Source organism: Jaculus jaculus, chromosome 8 (genome assembly GCF_020740685.1).
Source record: "Jaculus jaculus isolate mJacJac1 chromosome 8, mJacJac1.mat.Y.cur, whole genome shotgun sequence".
Taxonomy (NCBI): Eukaryota; Metazoa; Chordata; class Mammalia; order Rodentia; family Dipodidae; genus Jaculus; species Jaculus jaculus.
In genome coordinates this window covers 125787294-125809666 of record NC_059109.1, presented here as the reverse complement: position 1 = coordinate 125809666, position 22373 = coordinate 125787294, and the positions used below count along the sequence as shown (strand labels likewise).

Genomic DNA, 22373 nt, shown 5'->3' with positions numbered 1-22373 from the left:
CCCCCCCTTTTTTGGTAATGCCGGGGACCTAAATCCTTCTCTCACCTTCATATACTTGTTGAAGACAGTCTGGATGTCCTCATTAATGCTAGGCTGCAAGACAGCACGGAGGAGATCCATGGAGATAGCAGGATCTGTGAAACTGCATTCAGAAGGGAAACGGGATCAGGGGAGTCTCCAAGCATCCTTTCTCCCTTTGCCTGGCTAGTGACTGACATTTTGGGCAAATCACATGCGTGCATGACTTGACTTCCTTCTCTTAACTTCATGATGTGGGAATTATTTTTAAAGTGTTACAGGTGCATTTCAAACCCTTTTTTTTTTTCATCCCTGGACTGGATACCACTATTAGGTCTACTTATCAGTTGAATAAACACAGGCTTTGAGAAGTAGCTTGACTAAGGTTACATGTCAAAGCCTGCATTAGCACACAGTCGTCTAAATCCTGTGTCCACACTCTGTGAACTCTTTCGATCTCTCAACCACAGGTGGTGTTAGGAATCTTAAGATATACAGCTACCGACGCTCTCCCCCGCCCTCTGTAGATGAGTTCTAGGGTGCGAGTGACTTAAAAGTCACAGGAAGAGTTTTTACAGAACTCAAATCCACCGTTCCTTCTACAGGCAACAGATCTCAGCCTCCTGCAGTGGGGGAATCTCAAAGCTCCCACCTCGGTCAGTGTCCGAGATGTTAAGTCCGCCCAGGGCCAGCTTTACCTTGTGGTCATCTGAGAACGACGGCCCCTTCGCTGCACCTGCCGGTGCTTTATCATTATGTTCCACGGGTTCTGTGGGGAGCAAGCGAGCAGGTGTCACCGAGGCCCCTCAGGTGGGTATGAAGCTAAATGCAGACCTCCCGGCGTGTCGCTCCTCCCACCTCGGAGTGAAAAGGACCGACTCTGGACGACCGTGAGGACAGAGGACTAAATGTTTCCAGTAGCAAAAGTCCCAACCCCGTCTCTTCTGGACAGGCAGGAAGGAGAGAGGGGACCGGTGTTCGGCGGGGGTCTGTCTACTGTGTTGGCAGGGGACGAGTCGGGCGCTCCCCTTGCCTTTCTCATTCCCATCCCTACAACATCTCACTGACGTTGGTACCCAGCGTTTCCATTTCACCCAAGAGACACCTGGAGCTCTGGGGGTGTCCGGGGCAGGCCCAAGTCACCTAGAATCCAGGTGGTCGGGCAGCGAAAACGCCAACCCCACCCCGCCCCCCCCGCCGGCACCAGCCGCCGCGTTCTCTTCGCCCGCGGGCCAGGGTCCCGGGAGCCCGCGGTCCCGTCCGGCCCGAGCCCCGGGCCTCCTGGTCCCCGGGCGTCCTCACCGTGAGGACCAGCTGCCCTGCTGCGCCCGCATCGCCCAGCTCCACGCTGCCGCGCTCGGCCCCGCCGGGCCCCCGCGGCTGCTCCGCGTCTCCAGTGGCTCCCATGGCGCCACCACCGCCCCCCGACCAGGGCAACTTCAACTCAACTCGGCCACCGGAAGTGGCGCGTGACGTCACAACCGCGCGCCGCGCGCCGGGCCGGAAGCGGAACGGGGGAGGGCTGTGGGGTTTCCATGGGGACTGAACGGCCGCCTTGAATCTTTGTCTCCTTAAAGCTTAGCGGGGTCGGGCGATTTGATTCCTGGGCCCCGGCGGGCGGCGTCTTGGGACGCGGGGTGGGTGCCGCGGGGACACTGCGTCCAGGGCCGAGGCCTGCGGACCAGTGCGGGCTACGGGGCAGCAGGGCCTGAGGCCCTGGGCTGAGCTTGCCGACCCCAGGGCTTCAAAACCCCGGTGCCTGCTTTTCTGTCTTGGAAAACCGCAGCTGCTGTTTGTTTTTCTCCTTTTCCTCCACCGCTTCTCCCCACCCCCTTCTCCTTTGTCATCCCCCTCTTTTCTCCTTCCTCCTCTTTTCTTGCCTCCTGCCTTCTCCTGTTTTCTTTTCTTCTTTTTCTTTCTTTCTCTCTTTCTCTCTCTCTCTTTAATATTTTTACTTTTATTTTTCGAGGTGGGGTCTCACTCTAGCCCGGGCTGACCTGGAATTCATTATGGAGTTTCAGGGTGGCTTCGAACTCACGGCGATCCTCCTACCTTTGCTTCCCGAGTGCTGGGATTAAAGGCGTGAGGCACCCACGCCCGGCTTTTCCTGTTTTGTTTTCTTAAAAAATCATTTTATTTCTTTGAGGAAGGGAGGGAGAGAGAGAGAGACAGACAGACAGATAAGAGAATGGGCGTGCCAGGGCTTGTAGCTGTTGCAAGGACCTCCAGAGGCATGCACTACCTTGTGCATCTGGCTTACGTGGGTCCTGGGGAATCGAACTTGGTTCCTTAGGCTTCACAGGCAAGCACCTTAACTGCTAAGCCATCTCTCCAGCTCTCCTTTTTCCTCTTCCCTCCTTCCTCTCTTCCTTCTCTGTCCCTCTTTTCTCCCTCCTTCTCCCTTTCTCTTCCTCCTCCCTTCTCTTTCCTTCCTCCTTCTTCTCCCTCCTCCTCTTCCTTTTTCCATATCTGTTCTCTTCTTTCCTTTTTTGCATCTGTACGTGGGCACCAGGGTCTCTTTGCCTGCAACTGAATACCAGACATATGCACCACTTTTGCATCTAGTTGTATGTGCGTGCTAGGGAATTGAACCCTGGGCGGCAGGCTTTGCAAGCAAGATCCTATAACCACTGAGCCATCTTCACAGCTGGGAAAGCTGCAGCTTCTAATATACGGTGCACAAGCCTGCAGGATTGGAGCTGGTCTTATGCAAGGACAAGGAAACCTCACAAAGGAAGAGCTGTTGTGTGCCGTCTCAAACACCCACAGGGTCTCCTCAGGCTTTGACCTTGGGGGCTATCTTTTATGTCTGAAGGCATCAGAAGGAAGGTTGGGTTGTCTTGGCTTGTGCACTTCCCCTGTTGCAGGCAATTTGGCTTTCTTCCTCCAGGTGGGCGATTCTAGGCTGGGCTGGGCATGAGAGACTTAATAAATGTGGCATCCTGAGGTCCCTTTAGGTCTGTCTCAGAGGTAAGGTGTCCCTGAGTAGAACTGGAATTATCTATTGGGAGTAGAGAAAGTTATCAGGTCACAATAATCAGGTACTTTTAAAGTACAAGAGTTTTAGGGGCTGGAGAGATGGATTAGTAGTTAAGGCACTGCCAGCAAAGCCTAAGGACCCAAGTTTGACTCCCCAGTACCCATGTAAAGCCAGATGCACAGGGTGCACACGCACCCTGAGTTTATTTAATCTCCGAAGTAGGAGGATCGCTGTGAGTTTGGATGCATGAGTTTTTGCATCTAAGGTGAGGTGGTATGGCTGTGGCCAGGTGTGGTGTTGCACATCTTTAATCCCAGCACTGAGGAAGCTTGTAAATTTGAGGCCATTGTGGACTGTCTAGCTAGATCCTGTCAAAGTCCAGGGCTAAGAACGCCAGCTGTGGAATTGGATCATGTGTCCTGTATTTTTCTACTTGCATGACCTTGATTTTTCTTCCCTCCCTCCCTCCTGCTCTCTCTTCCTCCCTTCTTTTGTTCCTCTTTCCCTTTTGTCCCTTCCTTTCTGATTCTTTCCAGCATCTCATATATAACAGGCTAGCCTCAAACTTGCTATGGCGCTAGGATGACCTTGAGCTACAGATCCTCTGGCTCCACCTCCTGAGTGCTGGGATTGCAGGTGTGCTCCACCAGGCCTGGTTTACATGGTGCGGGGGATTGAACCCCAGGGCTCATGTATGCTAGGCAAGGACTTGAACCAACTGAGCTACATTTAAGCTCAACATTTCTTAAACTTTTGTGTCTTGGTCTTACCAGCTATAAACTACTATTTTTTTTTTTTTTTTGAGGTAGGGTCTCACTCTAGCACAAGCTGACCTGGAATTCACTATGTGGTCTCAGGCTGGCCTCAAATTCATGGTGATCCTTCTACCTCTGCCTCCTGAGTGCTGGGATTAAAGACATGCACCAACATGTTCAGCCTCACCAGCTATACAATGGGAACAATAGTACCTGGTTGATAGTAAAGATTAAGTTAATTCATGTAAAGCAATTAAACCTATGATACAAGGACTTGGAAAGTGGTTCAGTAGTTTAAAGGCACTGGCTTGCAAAGCCTGTTGGCCCAGGTTCATTTACCCAGTATCCATGTAAAGCCAGATGCAAAAAGTGGTGCAAGCATCTGCTATGCATTTGCGTTGGCAAGAGATGCTGTGTGTGTGTGTGTGTGTGTGTGTGTGTATGCACACACACATATACACATAAATAAAAATAAGGGCTGGAGAAATGGCTTAGCAGTTAAGGTACATGCCTGAAAAACCTAAGGACCCAGATTTGATTCCCTAGTACCCCCATAAGCCAGATACACATGGTGATGCATGCATCTGGAGTTGATTTGCAGTGGCTAAAGACCTGGCCTGTCTACTTTTTCTCTCTATGCCTTATTCAATAAAATAAATTAAAATAAAATATTAAAAATATTTTTATATAGGATTTTTCAGCAGCCACCATTTGTGAACTTTTTTCCCCCCTCAGGTTCTCTGAATCAATTCTTTCTGTAAGATCATTGTGTGGATTAAAATAATGTGAACAAAACACCCATTACCTAATTAGAAAATACTAATTATCTCCATGCTCTGACATCAACCTCATAACAAGGGTAACTTCCACTGAACACTTTGGAGCTATATAACCAACCACTATATATATGGTTTTATTTTCGAGGCAGGGTCTTACTCTAGTCCAGGTTGACCTTGAACCCATTCTGGAGCTCTAGGCTGGCCTCAAACTCATGGGGATCCTTCTACCTTAGCCTTCCACTAAAGGCATGCACCACCACACCTTGATTGACATTGTTTATAGATATAATCAAGAGACAAGATTAGCTATGTAGTCCCAGGGTGGCCTTGAACTCACTAGGCTGGTCTTGGACTTGCAGCCCAATCTCCTTCTGCCTCCTACATACTGTAAATCACAAGCAGGCACCACTAGACTTGGTTCTGAATTTATGGAGGAGACTTTTATCATGCACCTTGGCTATCAACTCCCCTTTATAGGGCTCAGCAGTACCCGTTAATACCGTGGGATCACAACTGACCAAAGGCATGAACAACATAGATAAAGAAAAAGCAATAGAGGAAGGAGAGAGAAAGGTATACATGGACAAGACTACATGTTATTTGAACCATAGTAACTGCTCTTGAATTTTGTCAATTTTTTAAGGTAGGGTCTCACTTTAGCCCAGGCTGACCTGAAACTCACTCTGCAGTTCCAAGCTGGCCTTGAACTCATGGCGATCCTCCTACCTCTGCCTCCCAAGTGTTGAGATTGAAGGTGTCCACCACCATGCCCAGAATTACCACTCATTATTTTCTTTATTATTTATTGAGAGTGGGGAGAGAGATAGAGATAGCTAGCTAGCTAGAGAGGGAGAGAGAGAATGAGAATGGGTGCACCAGGACCTCCAAGCCACTACAAACAAACTCCAGATCTTGTGCATCTGGCTTACATGGGTACTAGAGAATTGAACCTGAGTCCTTAGGCTTTGCAGGCAAGCGCCTCAACCTCTAAGCCATTTCTCTAGCCTATCACTTATTCTTAATTTTTTGGGTCCAACAATGGTGTAGTCTAAATAGACCAACATACAAGTTTTCCTGCACTTGGATTGGTTTTGAAGAAACCCAAATGTTATTTTGTATGTGTGTGTGTTTTCCAAGGTAGGGTCTTGCTCTAGCCTAGGCTGACTTGGAATTCACTCTGTAGTCTCAGGGTAGCCTTGAACTCATATGATTCTCTTACCTTTGCCTTCTGCATGCTGGGATTAAAGGTGTGCACCACCATGCTTGGCTCATTTTTCTTCTCAAGGTGGGGTCTCATTGTAGCCCAGGATGACCTGTAATTAATTCACTATACAATCTCACTGTGGTCTCAAACTCACGGTGATCCTCTTACCTCTGCCTCCTGAGTGCTGGGACTAAAGATGTGCACCACCTCACCCAGCTTTAATCATTTAAAAAAAAATAGCATATTTACTACAGAGGGAGAGAGAGCGAGCAAGAGAGAGAAAGAGAGAGAGAGAACGAGAACGAGGGAGGATGGCTGTGCCAGGGCCTCTAGGCACTGCAAATGAACAGATGCATACACCACCTTGTATATCTGACTTATGTGGGTACTAGTAGGGAATCAAACCTGGGTGTTTAGGCTTTGCAGGCAAATGCCTTAACTAAGCCATCTCTCCAACCCTCTCTAATCATTTTGACTGCAGCCAAATTCTTCCAAAGCCCCTTACATTTCTCTTCCCACGTATCCAGCAGCGATTCCCCCATGTCTCCAGCTTCCCAGTAGGCTCTTTGTCACTGTCCAGGGTGTCGTGTGTATTTTGCGCTGCAGAGTTGGTCCCTCCCATCACATGTGCCATTTGGAAGTGCCAGGAATTTTCCCACACACAGCAACCAATCACTCCTTGCTTGCAGAAGACATCCTTGGGTATTATTGCATAAGAAACACCTTTGGGTTAAGGGCAATGCTCTAGTCCTGCCCTTTCCTTAGTTGATACTTGGGGCTGGCCAGGTGTCCACCTCTGGCCTGAACTGAGCTCTCATCTCATCTCTCAGCATCATCAGGATGTTAAGCTGCCTCTTCCTCCTGAAAGCACTTCTGGCTCTTGGGTCCCTGGCATTCTGGGTAGCTGCAGGACAGCATGGTGAGCTATCATTTTTGGATCCTTGGATAACAGCAATGGAAAGTGTCCAAAGGAGAACTCATCCTTTGCCTCCTCCCAAAGCAAGGTTTCTCGTTGGGGAGATGGCTGACTCTGCCGGAAGGGCTGGATGAATAGGTTGTCAGGACAGCCAGGCTAAGTTGTCTTGGCTTTCCTTGTCCTCTGTGCACAAGCAGGTAGGACCTACTAGAGGTCCAGCTATTCTCTAAAGCTCATTAAATGAAAACAGGATTACCCTGCCCTGCGCGCTCTCTCTCTCCTCTGTCTAGGCAGCACACCTGGCTCTAAGCAGTGGGTGGGTGCTGGTAGTTGTGTGGCAGGAGGAGAAGGTAGTTGCAGGGGTGTTGTGGATAGAAATTCATGGAAAAGGCTGGAGAGATGGCTCAGCAGTGACGGCGCTTGCCTGCAAAGCCTAAGGGACCCAGGTTCGATTCCACAATACCCATTTAAGTGAGATATACAAGGTGGTGCCTGCGTCTGGAGTTTGTTTGCAATGGCTAGAGGTCCTGGCATGCCCATTCTCTTTCTGCCTCCCTCTCTGTCTCTCTCTTGCTCTCTCTCAAATAAGTAAATAAAATATAAAAAAAAAAGAAAGAAATTCATGGAGATACTCTGATCCTTGAGGCACATTTCGCCTTCATTCCCCATCTCTTGAGACCAGACCAATTGCTGCCACTTCCTATATGGTATCATTTTGTTGGCATGTATGTATGTATGCATTTATGAATGTGTGTGTGCACGTTTGTGAAGGCCACAGGTGCATGTCAGGAATCTTCCTCAGTGCTCTCCACCTTCTCTGAGACGGGGTCTCTCGCTGGACCTGTAGCTCCCTCATTAGGCTACTCTAGCCAGCCAGTGAACCCCAGAGATTCCCAGTCTGTCTCTCACCAGCACTGGGATTAAAGTTGGATGCAACCTTGCTTGGCATTTTACATGGTTTCTGGGGATCAGCAAACACATTACCCACTGAGCCATCTCCTCAGCTCCTGTCATATATTTTGCAGTGAAAGAGGGACAATGCCCCCCTGATAAGAAGCCCTGCAGAGAGCTGTGCCATGACGATGAATCGTGTCCTGCTGGGCAGAAGTGCTGCAACACCAGCTGTGGACGGGCCTGCCAAGGAGACCTTCCCAAGGGTATGCTGGCGTGATGGGCAAAACCCCAGTGAGCTTGTCTCTTGGGTGGATATTACCAGAAAGCTTCCTCTCTCCTGGATTGGCTCTTGAAATTAAGCTTGCCTTCGGCACCTCTTCTTCCCCCCTTTGGAGTTTCTTCTTTTGTTTTTTTCAAACATATTTTACTTTTTTAAAAAGTACCTATCCCTTTCTTATACTGGCATCATTTCTTTTCAAGGCTCTTTGTTCATTAGAACAACAGATGTTCTTCATATTGCAATAGGCACTGAATATTTCTTTTTTAAAAGTTTTGTTCATTTATTTATTTGAGAGAGACAGACAGAGAGAGAAAGAGGCAGAGAGAGAGAGAGAGAAAGAATGGGCGTGCCAGGGCCTCCAGCTGCTGCAAATGAACGCCAGATGCGTGCGCCCCCTTGTGCATCTGGCTTATGTGGGTCGTGGGGAAATGAAACTGGGTCCTTTGGGTTTGCAAGCAAATGCCTTAACCAATAAGCCATCTCTCCAGCTCCTGTTTTTTAATTTTTATTTGTTTTGTTTTTCAAGGCAGGGTCTCACTCTAGCCTAGGCTGACCTGGAATTCACTATGTAGTCTCAGGCTGACCTGAAACTCACAGCAATACTCCTACCTCTGCCTCCTGAGTGCTGGGATTAAAGATGTGTGCCACCATGTCTGGCAAGCTTGGCTTTTGAAAAAATATTTCTAGAGAGAGAAAGAAAGAGAGAGGGAGGAAAAGAGAGAGGGAGGAAGAGGAGTAGAGTGGGAATGTATGGGTGTACCAGGGCCTCTTGCTGCTGCAAACAAACTCAAGATGCCTGTTCCACTTTGCATATCTGGCTTTACATTGGTACTGGCAAATTGAACCCAGGCCAGCATGCTTTGCAAGCAAGAACATTTAACTGCTGAGTCATTTAACTGCATGAGTCCCATGCCATTTTAAAGTTTATTTTATTTTAATTATTTATGAGAGAGAGAGAGAGAGAGAGAGAGAGGCAGGCAGATAGAGAGAAAGAGAGGCTGGGTGCATCAGGGCCTTCATCCACTGCAAATTAACCACCTTGTGCATCTGGATTTATGTGGGTACTGGGGGATTGAACCTGGGACCTTAGGCTTCACAGGCAAGTAACTGCCAAGCCAAATCTCTAGCCCCCTCCATATTTTATTTTTTTTTGTTTATTTTTATTTATTTATTTGAAAGTGACAGACAAAGAGGCAGATAGAGAGCATGGGCCCGCCAGGGCCTCCAGCCACTGCAAACCAACTCCAGATGTGTGTGCCCTCCCCCTGTGCATCTGGCTAATGTGGGTCCTGGAGAATCAAACTGGGGTCCTTAGGCTTCACAGGAAAGTGCTTAACTGCTAAGCCATCTCTCCAGCCCTAGCCACCTCCATTTTTTTTAAAATACTTATTTATTCAGAGAGAGAAGCAAGCAGAGAGAGAATGGGCACACCAGGGCCTCCGGTCATTGCAAACAAACTCCAGATGCATGTGCCCCTTGTGCATCTGGCTTATGTGGGTCCTGGAGACTCAAACCAGGATCCTTTGGCTTTGCAGGCAAACACGTTAACTGCTAAGCCATCTCTCAAGACGCCCCCCCCCTTTTTTTGGATAGGGTCTTGCTATATTGCCCAGAATTGCCTTGAACCTATAATCCTCCCTTCTTATCTCCCCAAGTGCTGGGATTACAGACATTTGCCACCACCCCCTGGATCAAGGTTTTTATTTATCTATTTTTAAATGTTTTATTTATTTATTTGCAAGTGGGGGAGGGATGGGCGCACCAGGGCCTTTTGCTGCTGCAAACAAACTCCAGACGTATTCACCACTTTGTGCCTCTGGTTTTAGGTGGGCTCTGGGGAATTGAACCCAGGTCATTAGGCTTTGCAGGCAAGTGCCTTAGCTGCTGAGCCATCTCTCCAGCCCTATATACTTATTTTTAAGTGGTACTAGGGACTGACCCAGTGCCTTGCATAATTCTATCACTGAGAGAATGAATCCCCATGTTAGATCTTTTCTTTCTCTTCAGTAGTAGGGATTGACTCCAGGGTCTTGTGCATGCAGGTAAGTGCTGTATTACTGAGCTAAGTCTCTAGCTCAGATTTTATACATTTAGCCCGTTTCCTCATCTATACAATAGGGGTAATTGTGAGGGTCATGTGGGGTGTCTCTGGCAAAAGTAGATAGCAATAAAGGTTATGGCAATGTTCACTGATGCTATTGTTGGTATCTGTTTTAGCACCAGGGACGAGAGGCCTAGATGATGTACAGGGCTTCCTCACTCTGATTTTCTCTGTTCTGTGCCTGAGAGGATCACTGGGCACGATTACCTGCTGCACTCTCTGCTTTTGAAACAGGGAGGAAAGGGAATTGTCCCAAGGTTGTTCAGAAGCCATCCTGTTTGCAAACGTGTACTTCGGATGAGACATGTCCAGGTGTAGAGAAATGCTGCACGTCTGGCTGCAACAAGAGCTGTGCAGTCCCAGTCTCCAAACAGAAGCCAGGTAAGATCCTTATCCCCGTACCCCTACATGCTGAGAACTTGAAAAGAAGTACACAAGGGCACACAGGCTGTGATGATCTGCAGGATGAGGCTTTGCTAGGTAGAGGCAGATGCCAGAGGGCAAGGCCACTGAACCTTCTTTGTAAGCAGATTAGAAAGCTGTCGGCTAATTCTCAGTTCCCATTGTCAGCTGGGATACTCTCTGTTAACATCTTACTCAAGAACCTGCAAAAGAGCAAAATAGAATCCCTCTCTCTCTCTCTCTAGAGAGAGAGAGAGAGAATTGCAAGCCAGGGCCTCAGCCACTGAAACTGAACTCCAGACACTTGCACCACCTAGTGTGCATGTGTGACCTTGCACTTGGGTCATCTTTGTGCATCTGGCTTATGTGGTATCTGGAGAGAGAGATCGAACATGGGTCCTAAGCAAGTGCCTTAACTGCTAAGCCATCTCTCCAGCCCAGAAAATATTTTTATTTATTAGAGAAAGAGACAGACAGACAGACAGACAGACAGACACACACACACACACACACACACACACACAGAGAGAGAGAGAGAGAGAGAGAGAGAGAGAGGGAGAGGGAGGGAGAGAGAGAGAGAGGGAGAGGGAGGGAGGGAGGGAGAGGTGTGCTAATCACCCATTCACTGATCACTCCCTTTCTGAGCACATGACAACCTTTTTCCTCCCAGCCAAGTCTCCTGGGAGTGGGCCCTTCCCAGTACCCACTGGGGATATCTGTGCCTGGCTTAGATAGTTATTTTGGGCAGACTGCCCATAAGAGAGAATAGAACATTGTAGTTTTTGCCAGGACTCTCAAGACCCATTCTGGAACCAAAGCCTGGGAATCTGTTGCAGTGGGTCATTCTGCAAGCTTATAGGGCCTGGCACAATCTTCTCAGTGTTTCAAGCTGAAGCTGAATTGCGGGGGTTGAGGGGAAGGCTGACACTCAGGCCTGGTACCTTTGTGAACTGCTATTGTCCCTGGCCATCCCCAATAGGAGTGCCTTTTCCTTTGGAGCTGGGCAGGCAGGCTAGAACATAAATATTTAGAGGACAGTTTGGAGGACATAATATGTGCATTTAGCCAGACAACAGCAGTCATTTCCCTCTTAGGGCTTATGACCTCCTCAGCCGTAGGCTTTTGACGAGGTTTTCAGTACCAGGCATGAATTTCCTCCCATGGATCGTATCTCAAATTCAATCAGAGAGCATTTGGTTTACCCAAAACAGACATGTCATCATTGTAGCAGTTGTTACGTTTAGCCTGTCTGTATAGCCATAAAGCTTGCAGGGTCCATTGCTGGTTAAGACCATTGGTGACTTTTCTACCCCCAAAGGCTGCATGGTGCATGGCTCTTTCTAGCATCCTGACAGCTAGTCAACAAGGAGGAGGCTTCCAGTTCAGCTACTGCTTGATTTCTCAGTGACCCACAGCCCAAGCATGTGGAATCTTCAGCAGTGGGCTTTTACCATCTAATTCTAGTGGGAACCAAGACTCTTGGCAATAGCCTGTAATGTTTTGGAGGCATCAGGGGCCTCCCTGGCTAACAACTTATTGGAAGGAATTCCACCCCCCCCAGAGAGATTTCTCTATTCACTCATCTCAACTACAGAGTAAAAGGCTTTTGTTCTGTGTTTAATGCATCTCAGATGAGGCAGTGCATTGAGTGGCTATATAATGACCACATTTCCAAATTAAAAGCCATGGCACATAGTTTTGACATGAGCACACAGTGACATAGAATATCTGAACTAGGGCCTGTGCAGGAACATCCCAGGAAGCGAGGTTGTTATGCCTCAGCTGTTTAGCTTGTATGTGTTTTCCTTGGAGTCTGACACTTGCTTTTTCCATCTTGGCAGACTTCCTGGAGCCAGCCATATGCAATCATACCTCCCTGTCGCCATGCAGAGGCACTAGGTGAGGTCTGCTTTGGGTTTCTGCAAAATCTTTATTTGCTTGTCACCTCTCTCCCCATTTAAAGATCTAGAAATAAACACCGAGACAGTTGAGTCACGGTGAGTTGGCTTGGATGAGGTCTTTTCTGGGTGTGCCCACTCCCTAGGACCTGGTGAGTTGCATGTGTGTTTTCAGGATGACGCAGCAGCAACCAGTTGTTCAATCAAGAGGCTGAGCTTTGTCCTGCTTAGTGGCTGACTCATCCTTCAGGTCTGGGGAAGCCCTGTTCTCTTCTCTGCACTTCGTTATCTTCACAGAGATGATGAAGACAGCACGTCTGGAATGTGTCTGTCTGCTCACAGCAGAAAGTTAGCTAAATCGGGGTTCATTGTCCTCACATTACAAGGACTCCTGAAGCCGGGGCCAGGGCTGGTGTGGTGATGTGGCGGTACTACCCAGACTGCTGTTTCTCTCTCCCGCTTTGCTGGTCCTTGATGCTATCCTGCCAGCTGCCTCCTGCTTCCAGGAAATCTGCTTTATTGTTGGAAGCAGAAAGAAGGAGGTGACAGTTTGTATCAGGAGCATAAATTTCCCAAGTTTATGTCTTAGTTTGTTTTTGCCTTGAGTTGCAAGAGTATATGGGGGAAGTGAATCATTTTGGCTGGACTAATTGTCTCTCAGAACAAACCAGGTTTTGTATTAAGTTTTTCACTGGGGCTGGGCAGATGGATTGCTTAGTGGTTAAGAGCACCCTGCCTGTAGTTTGACTCCCCAGAACCCACATAAAATGCTGGGAGTGGGCTGGAGAAGATGGCTTAGCAGTTAAGGCATTTGCCTGCAAAGCCAAAGGACCCTGGTTTGATTCCCCAGGACCCACATGAGCCAGATGCACAAGGAGGCACATGCGTCTGGAGTTTGTTTGCAGTGGCTGGACGCCCTGATGAGCCCATCATCTCTCTCTATCAAATAAATAAATTATATATATATATATATGTATATATACACATACATATTTTATATATATATATATATATATATATATATATATATATATATATACACACACACACACACACACACACACACACACACAGAGGAGCAATAGAGAAGGGTACCCAAAGTCCTCCGGCCTCCACACATGCACATGCATCTATATACACATGTATATACCACACAGCATATACCATACCATACATACCCCACACAGACACATCCATACACACAAACACGAAATCTTTCACATATCTCTTGCTGTAACGTGAGCATAGGCTGGACCGTCTGTGTACCACATGGTGTAGTGGCAATCACTTACGTGTCTTCCTGGGAGCCCAGTGGGGAGGGTGAGCAGAGCTGAAATGTCCATGGAGGCCTTTCTTTTTAAAATATTTTATTTATATTTATTTATTGAGAGAGAGAGAGAAAGAGAGAGATACAGAAATAGGCAGGAAGAGAGAGAGAATGAATAGGTGCCCCAGGGCCTCCAACCACTGCAAACAAACTCCAGATGTGTGTGCCCCCTGTGCATCTGGCTTACATGGGTTCTGGGGAGTTGAACCTGGATCCTTCGGTTTTGCAGGCAAGTGACTGAACTGCTAAGCTGTCTCTCCAGCCCCTTGCTTTTTTAAATGTATATATATATATATAAAATTGACAACTTCTATATTTACAGACAATAAGCCATGATAATTTCCTCCTCTCCCTTCCCTCATTTTCCCCTTCACAATTCCACTATCTATCATATCCCCTCCCCCTCTCCATTAGTCTCTCTTTTATTTTGATATCATTATCTTTTCCTCCTCTTATGAGGGTCTTGTGAAGGTATTGCTAGGCACTGTGAAGTCATGGATATTGAGGTAAATTAAGTGTAGTGCTTACAGGGCAATTTCGTGAGCATACTATATACATTTAGCCAGACAAGAGCAGGCTTTATACCCCTAAGGCTCATGACCTCCCCTACCATAGGCTTTTGATTAGATTTTCAGTACCAGGCATGTATTCCCACTCATAGAGCAGGCCTTGCATCCAATTAGACAGCAGCTGGTTTCCCCCAGAACAGACATGCCACTATTATACCCGTTCGGTCATTTGGCCTGTCTGGCAAAACTTGAGGCTTCCAGTGTCCACTGTTTTCACTACTGATGACTTCTGTATCCCATAGGGCTGCATGCAGTACAGAGTTTTCCAGCTTTCAGTTGGCTGGTGTAAAGGGAGGAGGTTTACAGCTCAGCCCCAGCTTGATTTCTCAGTAACCTTGCTTCCCAGGTATATGAAATCTTTAGCAATAGGGTCTTACCATCTGTTTCTGGTGGGAAACCAAGGGCCTTGGCAGTAGCCTGTAATGCTTTGGAGGCAACAGGGACCTCCTTGGCCAACAACTCACTGGAAGGTATCCCATCCCTGGAAGTGAAAATTTTCTAGTAACAATCTATCACTTCTGGATGTGCCATTATTCCAGAAAGTAGGCATTCATATATCTTATTCAGAATATCTGAACCTTCATTGACCCTCCCCGCTTCTTTTACTCAATCATTTCCCCTTGCCTCCTTTAGGCCATTCCATTCCTTGTAATTTGTTCTTCTACTTACATATATACAATACCATTTCTTTACGTTCTTCCCTTTCCTTCCTCCCTTATAGCCTTTTTCTAGCTCACTGGCCTTTGCCACTGATTTTTGGTTCTAGCTCGCACACAAGTCTAAACATTTGTAGCTAGGATTCATATATGAGAGAGAACATGCAACGTTTGGCTTCCTGAGCCTGGTTACCTTACTTAGTACAATACTTTCCAGATCCATCCATTTCCCTAAAAATTTCATAATTTCAGTTTTCTTTACTGCTGAATAGAACTTCACTGTGTAAATGTACCACATCTGGGTCCTCTATTCTGTTCCATTGATCTATGTGTCTGTCTTTGTGCCAGTACCATGCTGTTTTGGTTAATATGGCTTGTAATATAGCTTAAAATTGGGTATGGTGATACCACCAGCCTTATTTAAATTTTTTTTGTTTATTTTTATTCATTTATTTGAGAAGTGACAGATACAGAGAGAGAAAGAGGCAGATAGAGAGAAAGAATGGGCATGCCAGGGCCTCCAGCCACTGCAAACTCCAGATGCGTGCACCCCCTTGTGCATCTGGCTAACATGGGTCCTGGGGAATTGAACCTTGAACTGGGGTCCTTAGGTTTCACAGGCAAGTGCTTAACTGCTAAGCCATCTCTCCAGCCCCACCAGCCTTATTTTTGTTGCTCAAAATTGTTTTGGCTATTTGAGACTTTGTGTGCTAACAAGTGAATTTTAGAATTGTTTTTTTTTTTTTTTTTCTATTTCCATAAATGCCAGAATGCCATTGGATTTTTTTTTTTTTCGAGGTAGGGTCTCACTCTAGCTCAGGCTGATGTGGAATTCACTATGTAGTCTCAGGGTGGCCTTGAACTCATGGTTATCCTCCAACCTGGGCTATAGAGTGAGCTCCTAAAAAGAAAGGCCTCCATGCAGATTATATATATATATGATTTCCCAACTAAAAATGTCCAGGCCCAGATGGATTCACTGGTGAATTTTACCAGAACTTCATGGAAGAACTAACACCAAGCTTCTCAAGCTTTTCCATAAAACAGAAAAGGAAGGAATACTACTGAACTCTGCCTCCTGAGTGCTGGGATTAAAGACATACACTACCACGCCTGGCTACCATTGGAATTTTAATGGGGATTGTATTAAATGTGTAGATTGCTTTTGGTAAGGTTGTCATTTTCACAATATTGATTCTTCCAATCCAAGAACAAGGGATGTCTTTCTATTTCCTAGTGCCTTCTGCATTTTCTTGCTTGACTGTTTTAAAGTTCTCATTGCAGAGATTCTTCACTTCCTTGGTTAGGTTTATTCCAAGGTATCTTATTTATTTATTTATTTATTTATTTATTTATTTTGAGCCAATTGCGAATGGGAGAGATTCCCTGATTTCATCACCCACATGTTTGTTGTTACTATATAGGAAGGCTACTGATTTCTGTGTATTTATTTTGTATCCTGCTATGTTGCTAAAAGTGTTTATCAGCTCTAACAGTTTGCTGGTAGAGTTTTTAGGGTCCTTTATGTATAGAATCATATCATCAGAAAATAATGATAATTTGATCTCTTCCTTTCCAATTTGCATCCCTTTTATGAGTATATCTTGCCTGACTGCTATGGCTAAGACTTCTAGTACTATATTAAATAAAAGTGGGGACAGTGGACATCCTTGTCTTGTTCCTGAATTTAGTGGAAAAGCTTCAAGTTTTTCCCTGTTTAGTATTATGTTGGCTGTAGGTTTGTCATAGCCTTTTTATGTTCCTTCTATTCCCAGTTTCTGTAGAACTTTTACCATGAAAGGATGTTGGATTTTGTCGAATGCCTTTTCTGTATCTATTGAGAGAATCATGCGATTTTTGTCCTTCAGCCTATATATAGTGGAGATATATATATATATATAGTATATACATAGTATACACATACACACACATATAGTATTGCATTTATTGATTTGCATATGTTGAACCATCCCTGCATCTCTGGGATAAAGCCTATTTGGTCAGGGTGAATAATCTTTCTGATATGTTCTTGTATTCTGTTTGTCAATATTTTGCTCAGAATTTTTGCATCTATGTTATGAGGGAGATTGGTCTGTAATTTGATTTTTTTTTTTTGTCTTGTCTTTGTCTGGTTTTGGTATCAGGGTGATGCTGGCTTCATAGAAGGAGTTCAGTAGTATTCCTTCCTTTTCTGTTTTATGGGAAAGCTTGAGAAGCTTGGTGTTAGTTCTTCCATGAAGTTCTGGTAAAATTCACCAATGAATCCATCTGGGCCTGGACATTTTTAGTTGGGAGATCATATATATATATAAAATCTGCATGGAGGCCTTTCTTTTTAGGAACTCACTCTGTAGCCCAGGTTGGACTGGAACTCAGCAGTGACCCTCCTACCTCAGCTTCCTGAGTGCTGGAATTATTTGCCTGAACCTATAATGCCCAGCTTGGGGAGGCCTTCCTTCACAGTGTTTGTGCATGGGGGAGGAGCTCATCACACCATATTCTTAGCTCATGTTGTTTTGCAGTGTGATGGCTGGTTTCTAAGAGGGAGTTTTCCAGAAATCCCTGCCCCAATGTGCAAGAGCTTAGTAAGCCTCTGCCTATATCATGCTTACTAATGTGTAAGTTATATGAAGTCCAGAGTCCTCATGGAAGAGGACTTCACTGAGACATGAGCCCCAGGAGGTGTAGTTGATCGAGGACCAGCCCGGCACAGTAAAAAAGAAGGAGAGTGCATGCAAAGTGGACAAGTAGTATGTCTGCCACAGAGGGTTAAAGCTGCACAGTGGCTTTCAAACCACGAGTGCCAAAACCAGTGTGGTAGTTTATGGGCAGCATTTAAAAAGAAAAGAGTAAAGGAATGCCAGTGTAACTTTAAATGGTTCACAAGTCTCTTTAACATCTAGTTGTATGTCTCCCACAAGTGGAGTCAATCAACCTTGCAGGTTATTCCTGCAAGCTGTTGCCCGTGACTACATTTCACACTGCAAATTACCACACTTTTAGTATGAAATAACCCTCTACTGTCCACAATAGAGATGGGATTCTCAACAATAGAACATTCTAACCTTATACATCTTGATGTGTGATTCTTCGTCGTTGATGGGAGAAGGGTTCTCTGCTTGCAAATAAGTAAATAAAAATATTAGAAAATATAACAAACAATGAAGACAAAAAAGAATAGGAAGAACATGAAATAGCAGGATGAATTGTACATATGTGTTATATATATTATGTATATTAAAAATATATTTGGGGGCTAAAGAGATGGTTCAGCAGTTAGAGATGCTGGTAAAACTGCTTGCTCAGGTTTAATTTCCAATACCCACATATAGTCAGATACACAAACTGATACATGTGTCTGGAGTTCTCTTGCAGTGGCAAGAGGCCCTGGTGCAACCATTCTCTCTCTCCCTTCCTGTTCACACATAAAAATATCTAAAAAATGTGTTTTAAGGGGGCTGAGAAGATTTCTCAGTAATTAGAGGCACTTGCTTACAAAGCCTGCTGCCTCAGGGTTCAATTCCCAAGTAGCCCATGTAAGTAAGACTCAAAATGTGGTGTGAGCATCTGGAGTTCATTTGCAGAGGCAAGAGGCCCTGACATTTACACACACACACACACACACACACACACACACGCACACACAATAAACACTTAAAGACTATTTTGACTTACAAATGGGATACACTGAAAAATGAATTTCATGTTTGAGCTTTAGCACTTAACGTGTCTCACTGCTTTGATTGATTCTGTGACAGAGTTTGGTGGTGAGTGTCCTGCTGACCCTCTTCCGTGTGAGGAGCTGTGTGACAAGGACACATCTTGTCCCCAGGGTCAGAAATGCTGCAGCACGGGCTGTGGCCACGCCTGCCGGGGAGACATTAAGGGAGGTATGTTGGCCCTCTGGGGAAAGATCCACAAGTGAGTCCTGGGGTCCGAGAGTCAACTTGGGGGAATGCGGCCATTTTCCTGGGTGGGACCAGCTGTCATCCTTCCCATTCTCCTGGCCCCCAGCACGAGGCAAACCTTACTCCTTGGCCCCGGAGGGCTCCTGCTGCAAGAAAAGAGCCAGAGGTCCACAGTGCAGGAAGAGCCCCAAGGCTGGGTGCTGGCCTGGCAGCCACTGGTCTTTGTTCTGCATAGAGGCTTTGTAATTGTGGGTAAATAATGGCCTCTCTCCTTCTAATAATTTATTTATTTATTGAAGCAGGGTCTTACATCTAGCCCAGGCTGGCCTTGAACTCATGGTGGTACTCCTACCTCAGCCTCCTGAGTGTTAGGTTTAAAGACATGCACCACCACACCCAGCAAGCCTCCTGTTTTTGTGCCTGAGGAAGTTGGTCAGGATCACTAGTTTTTAAGACTTAAAAAATTATATATATATATGTACATTTATTTTTCTTTTTGGTTTTTCAAGGTAGGGTCTCACTGTAGCCAGGCTGACCTGGAATTGACTATGTAGTCTCAGGCTGGCCTCAAACTCACAGTGATCCTCCTACCTCTGCCTCCTGAGTGCTGGAATTATAGGCATGCACCACCACGCCTGGCTATATAAATATATATATATACATATTTTGAGAGAGAGATAGAGATAGAGAGATAGAGATAGAGAGAGAGAGAGAGAATGGGTGCACCAGGGCATCCAGCCATTGCAAATGAACTCCAGACTCATGTGTTACCTTGTGCACCTGGGTTACATGGGTCCTGGGGAATCAAACCTGGGTCTTTTTGCTTTGCAGGCAAGCGCCTTAATTGCTAAGCCATCTGTCCAGTCCTTTTAAAAGACTTTTAAAAGAAATATTTATTTATTTGCAAGTTGAGAGAGGGGGTGGGGAGAACAAGAATGGGCACTCCAGGGCTTCCTGCCACTGCAAATGAACCTCAGATGCATGCACCACTTTGTGCATCTGGCTTTATGTGAGTACTGGGGAATCAAACCCAGGCCATCAGGCTTTAAAAGCAAGTGCCTTTAACCGTGGAGTCATTTCTCCAGTCCCTAGTCTTAGTCTTTATTTATTTATTTTTAGTGCTTTCTTATTTTGAGTCAGGGTCTCATTTATCCCAGGTTGGCCTCAAACTTGTTATGTAGCTGAGGATGACCTTGAACTCCCGATCCCTTCCTGTTTCTACTTCCCAGGTACTGGAATTATAGGTGAGCACCACCATGCTCAGTTTATGCAGTACTGGGGATTGAACCCTGGGCTTTGTGCAGCTAGACAAGCACTCTGTCAACTGAGCTACATTCTCAGACTCTTGGTCTCCTTATATTCTTTCCTAGGCGATGCTCAGTGCTCTTGGGGGTAGACTTTATATGGCCTGTCAGGGAAGACAGACTGCTAAATGAGTCATTACAAATACTTCTCAGTGTATTTAATGAGGTCATACCTGAGAAACCCACTGTAAAGTGAAAGTGCATTTTGTGGGGGGTGATGGCTCACCCCTTTAATTCCAGCACACAGGAGGTTGATGTCGGGGGATTGCTGTGAGTTTGATTCTAGCCTGGACTACAGAATGGGTTCCAGGTCAGTCTGGGCTAGGGAGACCCTGCCTCAAAAAAAAAAAAAAAAAAAAGAAAAAGTATATTTAATACTGCCAGCCTCCTAAGCCCTGTAGGAACATGTAGGACATCTTACAGTCTCAGCTGTGTAGCTCTGTGATCCTGTGGCTGACTGGGGACTGTGGCTTGCTGCTGCCACCCAGCTTTGCAAGCAAATATCCTACTGAATAGTGCCAGCCTGGGAAAAGATCAAAACTGAGCAGTCAACGTACCATTTCTAGTGAATGCTTATCACTCAAGCTGTCGAAAAGTTGAAAAATTTGGGCAGGAGAGATGGCTCATGGGCTAAAGGCACTTGTTTATAAAGTCCACCAGCCTGAGTTAAATTTCCCAGGACCCATATAAATCCAGATGCACAAAGCGGCACATGCATCTGGAGTTTATTTACAGTTGCAAGAGGCCTTGGCATGCCTATACTCACTCTTTCTCTCAAACACATAAATAAAAATATTTAATAAAAGTTGAAAAGTTTTAAGTCAAACCACGACACACCAGGGCCTACTTGTGTAATAAGGTTTGATGAGAGGAGGCAGATACAGAGCGACACAGGAGGCCAAAGCAGGGTCCCAAAGCCTTGTCTAGGGTAGCAAACGAGTGATGTGAAGACCTGCAGAGCTACCAACCTCTGAATTACCTCTAGGCAACTCCCTTTTGTCTTTTTGTTTGTTTTGTTATTGTTATTTTTAAATTATTTATTTATTTATTTGACAGAGAAAGAGGGGGGGAGAGAGAAAGAGAGAGAGAGAGAGAGAGAGAGAGAGAGAGAGAGAGCGAGAGCGTGAACTCCAGACGCTTGGGCCCCCTTATACATCTGCCTAAAGTGGGTCCTGGGGAATGGAACCAGGGCCCTTTGGCTTTGCAGGCAAACACCTCAACCGCTAAGCCATCCCTCCAGCCCTGTTTTTGTTATTTTTTTGAGGTAAGGTCTCAGTCTAGCCTGGCTGACCTGGCATCCATTTTGTAGTTCCAGGTTGGCCTCGAACTCACAGCAATCCTCCTACCTCTGCCTCCTGAGTGCTGCGATTAAGGGGGGTGCCACCATTTACGGGTGGGGAGACTCCCTTTTGGATACCATTTGAAATCCCATGGCTCAGAGGGCTTTGGGTGTCTGTAGGGCCTCGGATCCTCGGGCTTCCTTGTTTCTCAGCTAGAACTAGTTACAGGACAGGGATGCGCTCTCCCGGGGCACCCCCGTGGCCAAGTTCTGAAGGGAGCTTGGGAAGCATGCAGCTGTGTCTTCAGCGGGCTGGGTTTCCCGCAGGCCGGGGCGGTAGCTGCCCCACTGTGCTGGTGGGCCTGTGTATCGTGGGCTGCGTGACGGATGAGACCTGTCAAGCAGGGGAGAAGTGCTGCAAGTCAGGCTGCGGCCGCTTCTGTGTCCCACTGCTCCTGCCACCCAAGCCGACCGCGGGCCCCAACGGGACCTTCACGTCTGGTTCTGAATCAGGTGAGTATCCACCGTTGTCATCCGCGACCATCTGCAAGTTAGCAGACTTGGCTGCTGTGTGCAAGGAAAGGGGTCTTCTAGTCTAGCTAGAAAGATCGTATTCACAGGGAGGTCCTCATGCGGACACTATGGGATTATAGGTGCTCAGAGTGGATGTGGCTATCCGGGAAGAGGTCTCTCTGGGGGGGGGCAGGGGACGGGATTTGATGCGCACCCCAGAGATTAGGTGGATGTGACAGAGTGGGGACAACACTTAGAACACGGCAGTCAGGCAATGCCATTGTTAGTGAAGCCACAGAGGGTGGGGGAATGCTGGTGATATGTGGGCATTGAGGGCTGGAGGAAGGGTGGGTGAAGGAGCCAACGGTAGTTAAGAGCAGGGCAGCTGGAGCCAGAAGGGCATCGTTGTGACCAGACTTTTGTTCTTGCAGAGGCCCCAGCGCCCTAGAGGTCCTGATCTGTCTGCAGATGCAGGAAGCTCGTCCTGGCAGCCAGCAGAGGGCGCTGTCGTGGGGCCAGTGACAGCGCCACGCAGCCGCCAGGGCTGCTCTTCCTATGGCTGCCTGGAGCCCAGGGCAGCTCTGGCGTGA

At 46.5% G+C, this 22373-nt stretch overlaps 2 protein-coding genes across 3 annotated transcripts in view; one reads left to right on the top strand and one right to left on the bottom strand.

Annotated features, from left to right (window-relative positions):
• The window catches only part of Dnttip1 (deoxynucleotidyltransferase terminal interacting protein 1), a 23753-nt gene extending 22305 nt beyond the window's left edge, over nucleotides 1–1448 (bottom strand). For both annotated transcript variants that reach the window (XM_045156677.1, XM_045156678.1), the window contains exons 1-3: nucleotides 1321–1448; nucleotides 717–787; nucleotides 46–142 (exon numbers count right to left, since the gene is read on the bottom strand). In XM_045156677.1, the coding sequence (XP_045012612.1) occupies nucleotides 46–142; nucleotides 717–787; nucleotides 1321–1425 (273 nt within the window). In that variant the 5' untranslated portion in view covers nucleotides 1426–1448. The remainder of the gene's footprint in view (nucleotides 1–45; nucleotides 143–716; nucleotides 788–1320) is intronic.
• On the top strand, nucleotides 1424–22373 carry Wfdc3 (WAP four-disulfide core domain 3). The gene is made up of 7 exons (XM_045157071.1): nucleotides 1424–1542; nucleotides 6567–6655; nucleotides 7678–7809; nucleotides 10162–10308; nucleotides 18538–18669; nucleotides 21598–21783; nucleotides 22252–22373. The coding sequence occupies exons 1-7, from the start codon at nucleotides 1424–1426 to the stop codon at nucleotides 22371–22373; spliced, it is 927 nt and encodes a 308-aa protein (XP_045013006.1).

Excerpts from the sequence above, each read along its gene's own strand:
- Wfdc3 (XM_045157071.1), top strand. The coding sequence starts at position 1,424 with ATGGCGCCACCACCGCCCCCCGACCAGGGCAACTTCAACTCAACTCGG. Across the intron at positions 1,543-6,566 it reads AAGCGGAACGGGGGAGGGCT|CATCATCAGGATGTTAAGCT; the intron begins GTGGGGTTTCCA and ends CTCATCTCTCAG. Across the intron at positions 6,656-7,677 it reads GGTAGCTGCAGGACAGCATG|TGAAAGAGGGACAATGCCCC; the intron begins GTGAGCTATCAT and ends TATATTTTGCAG.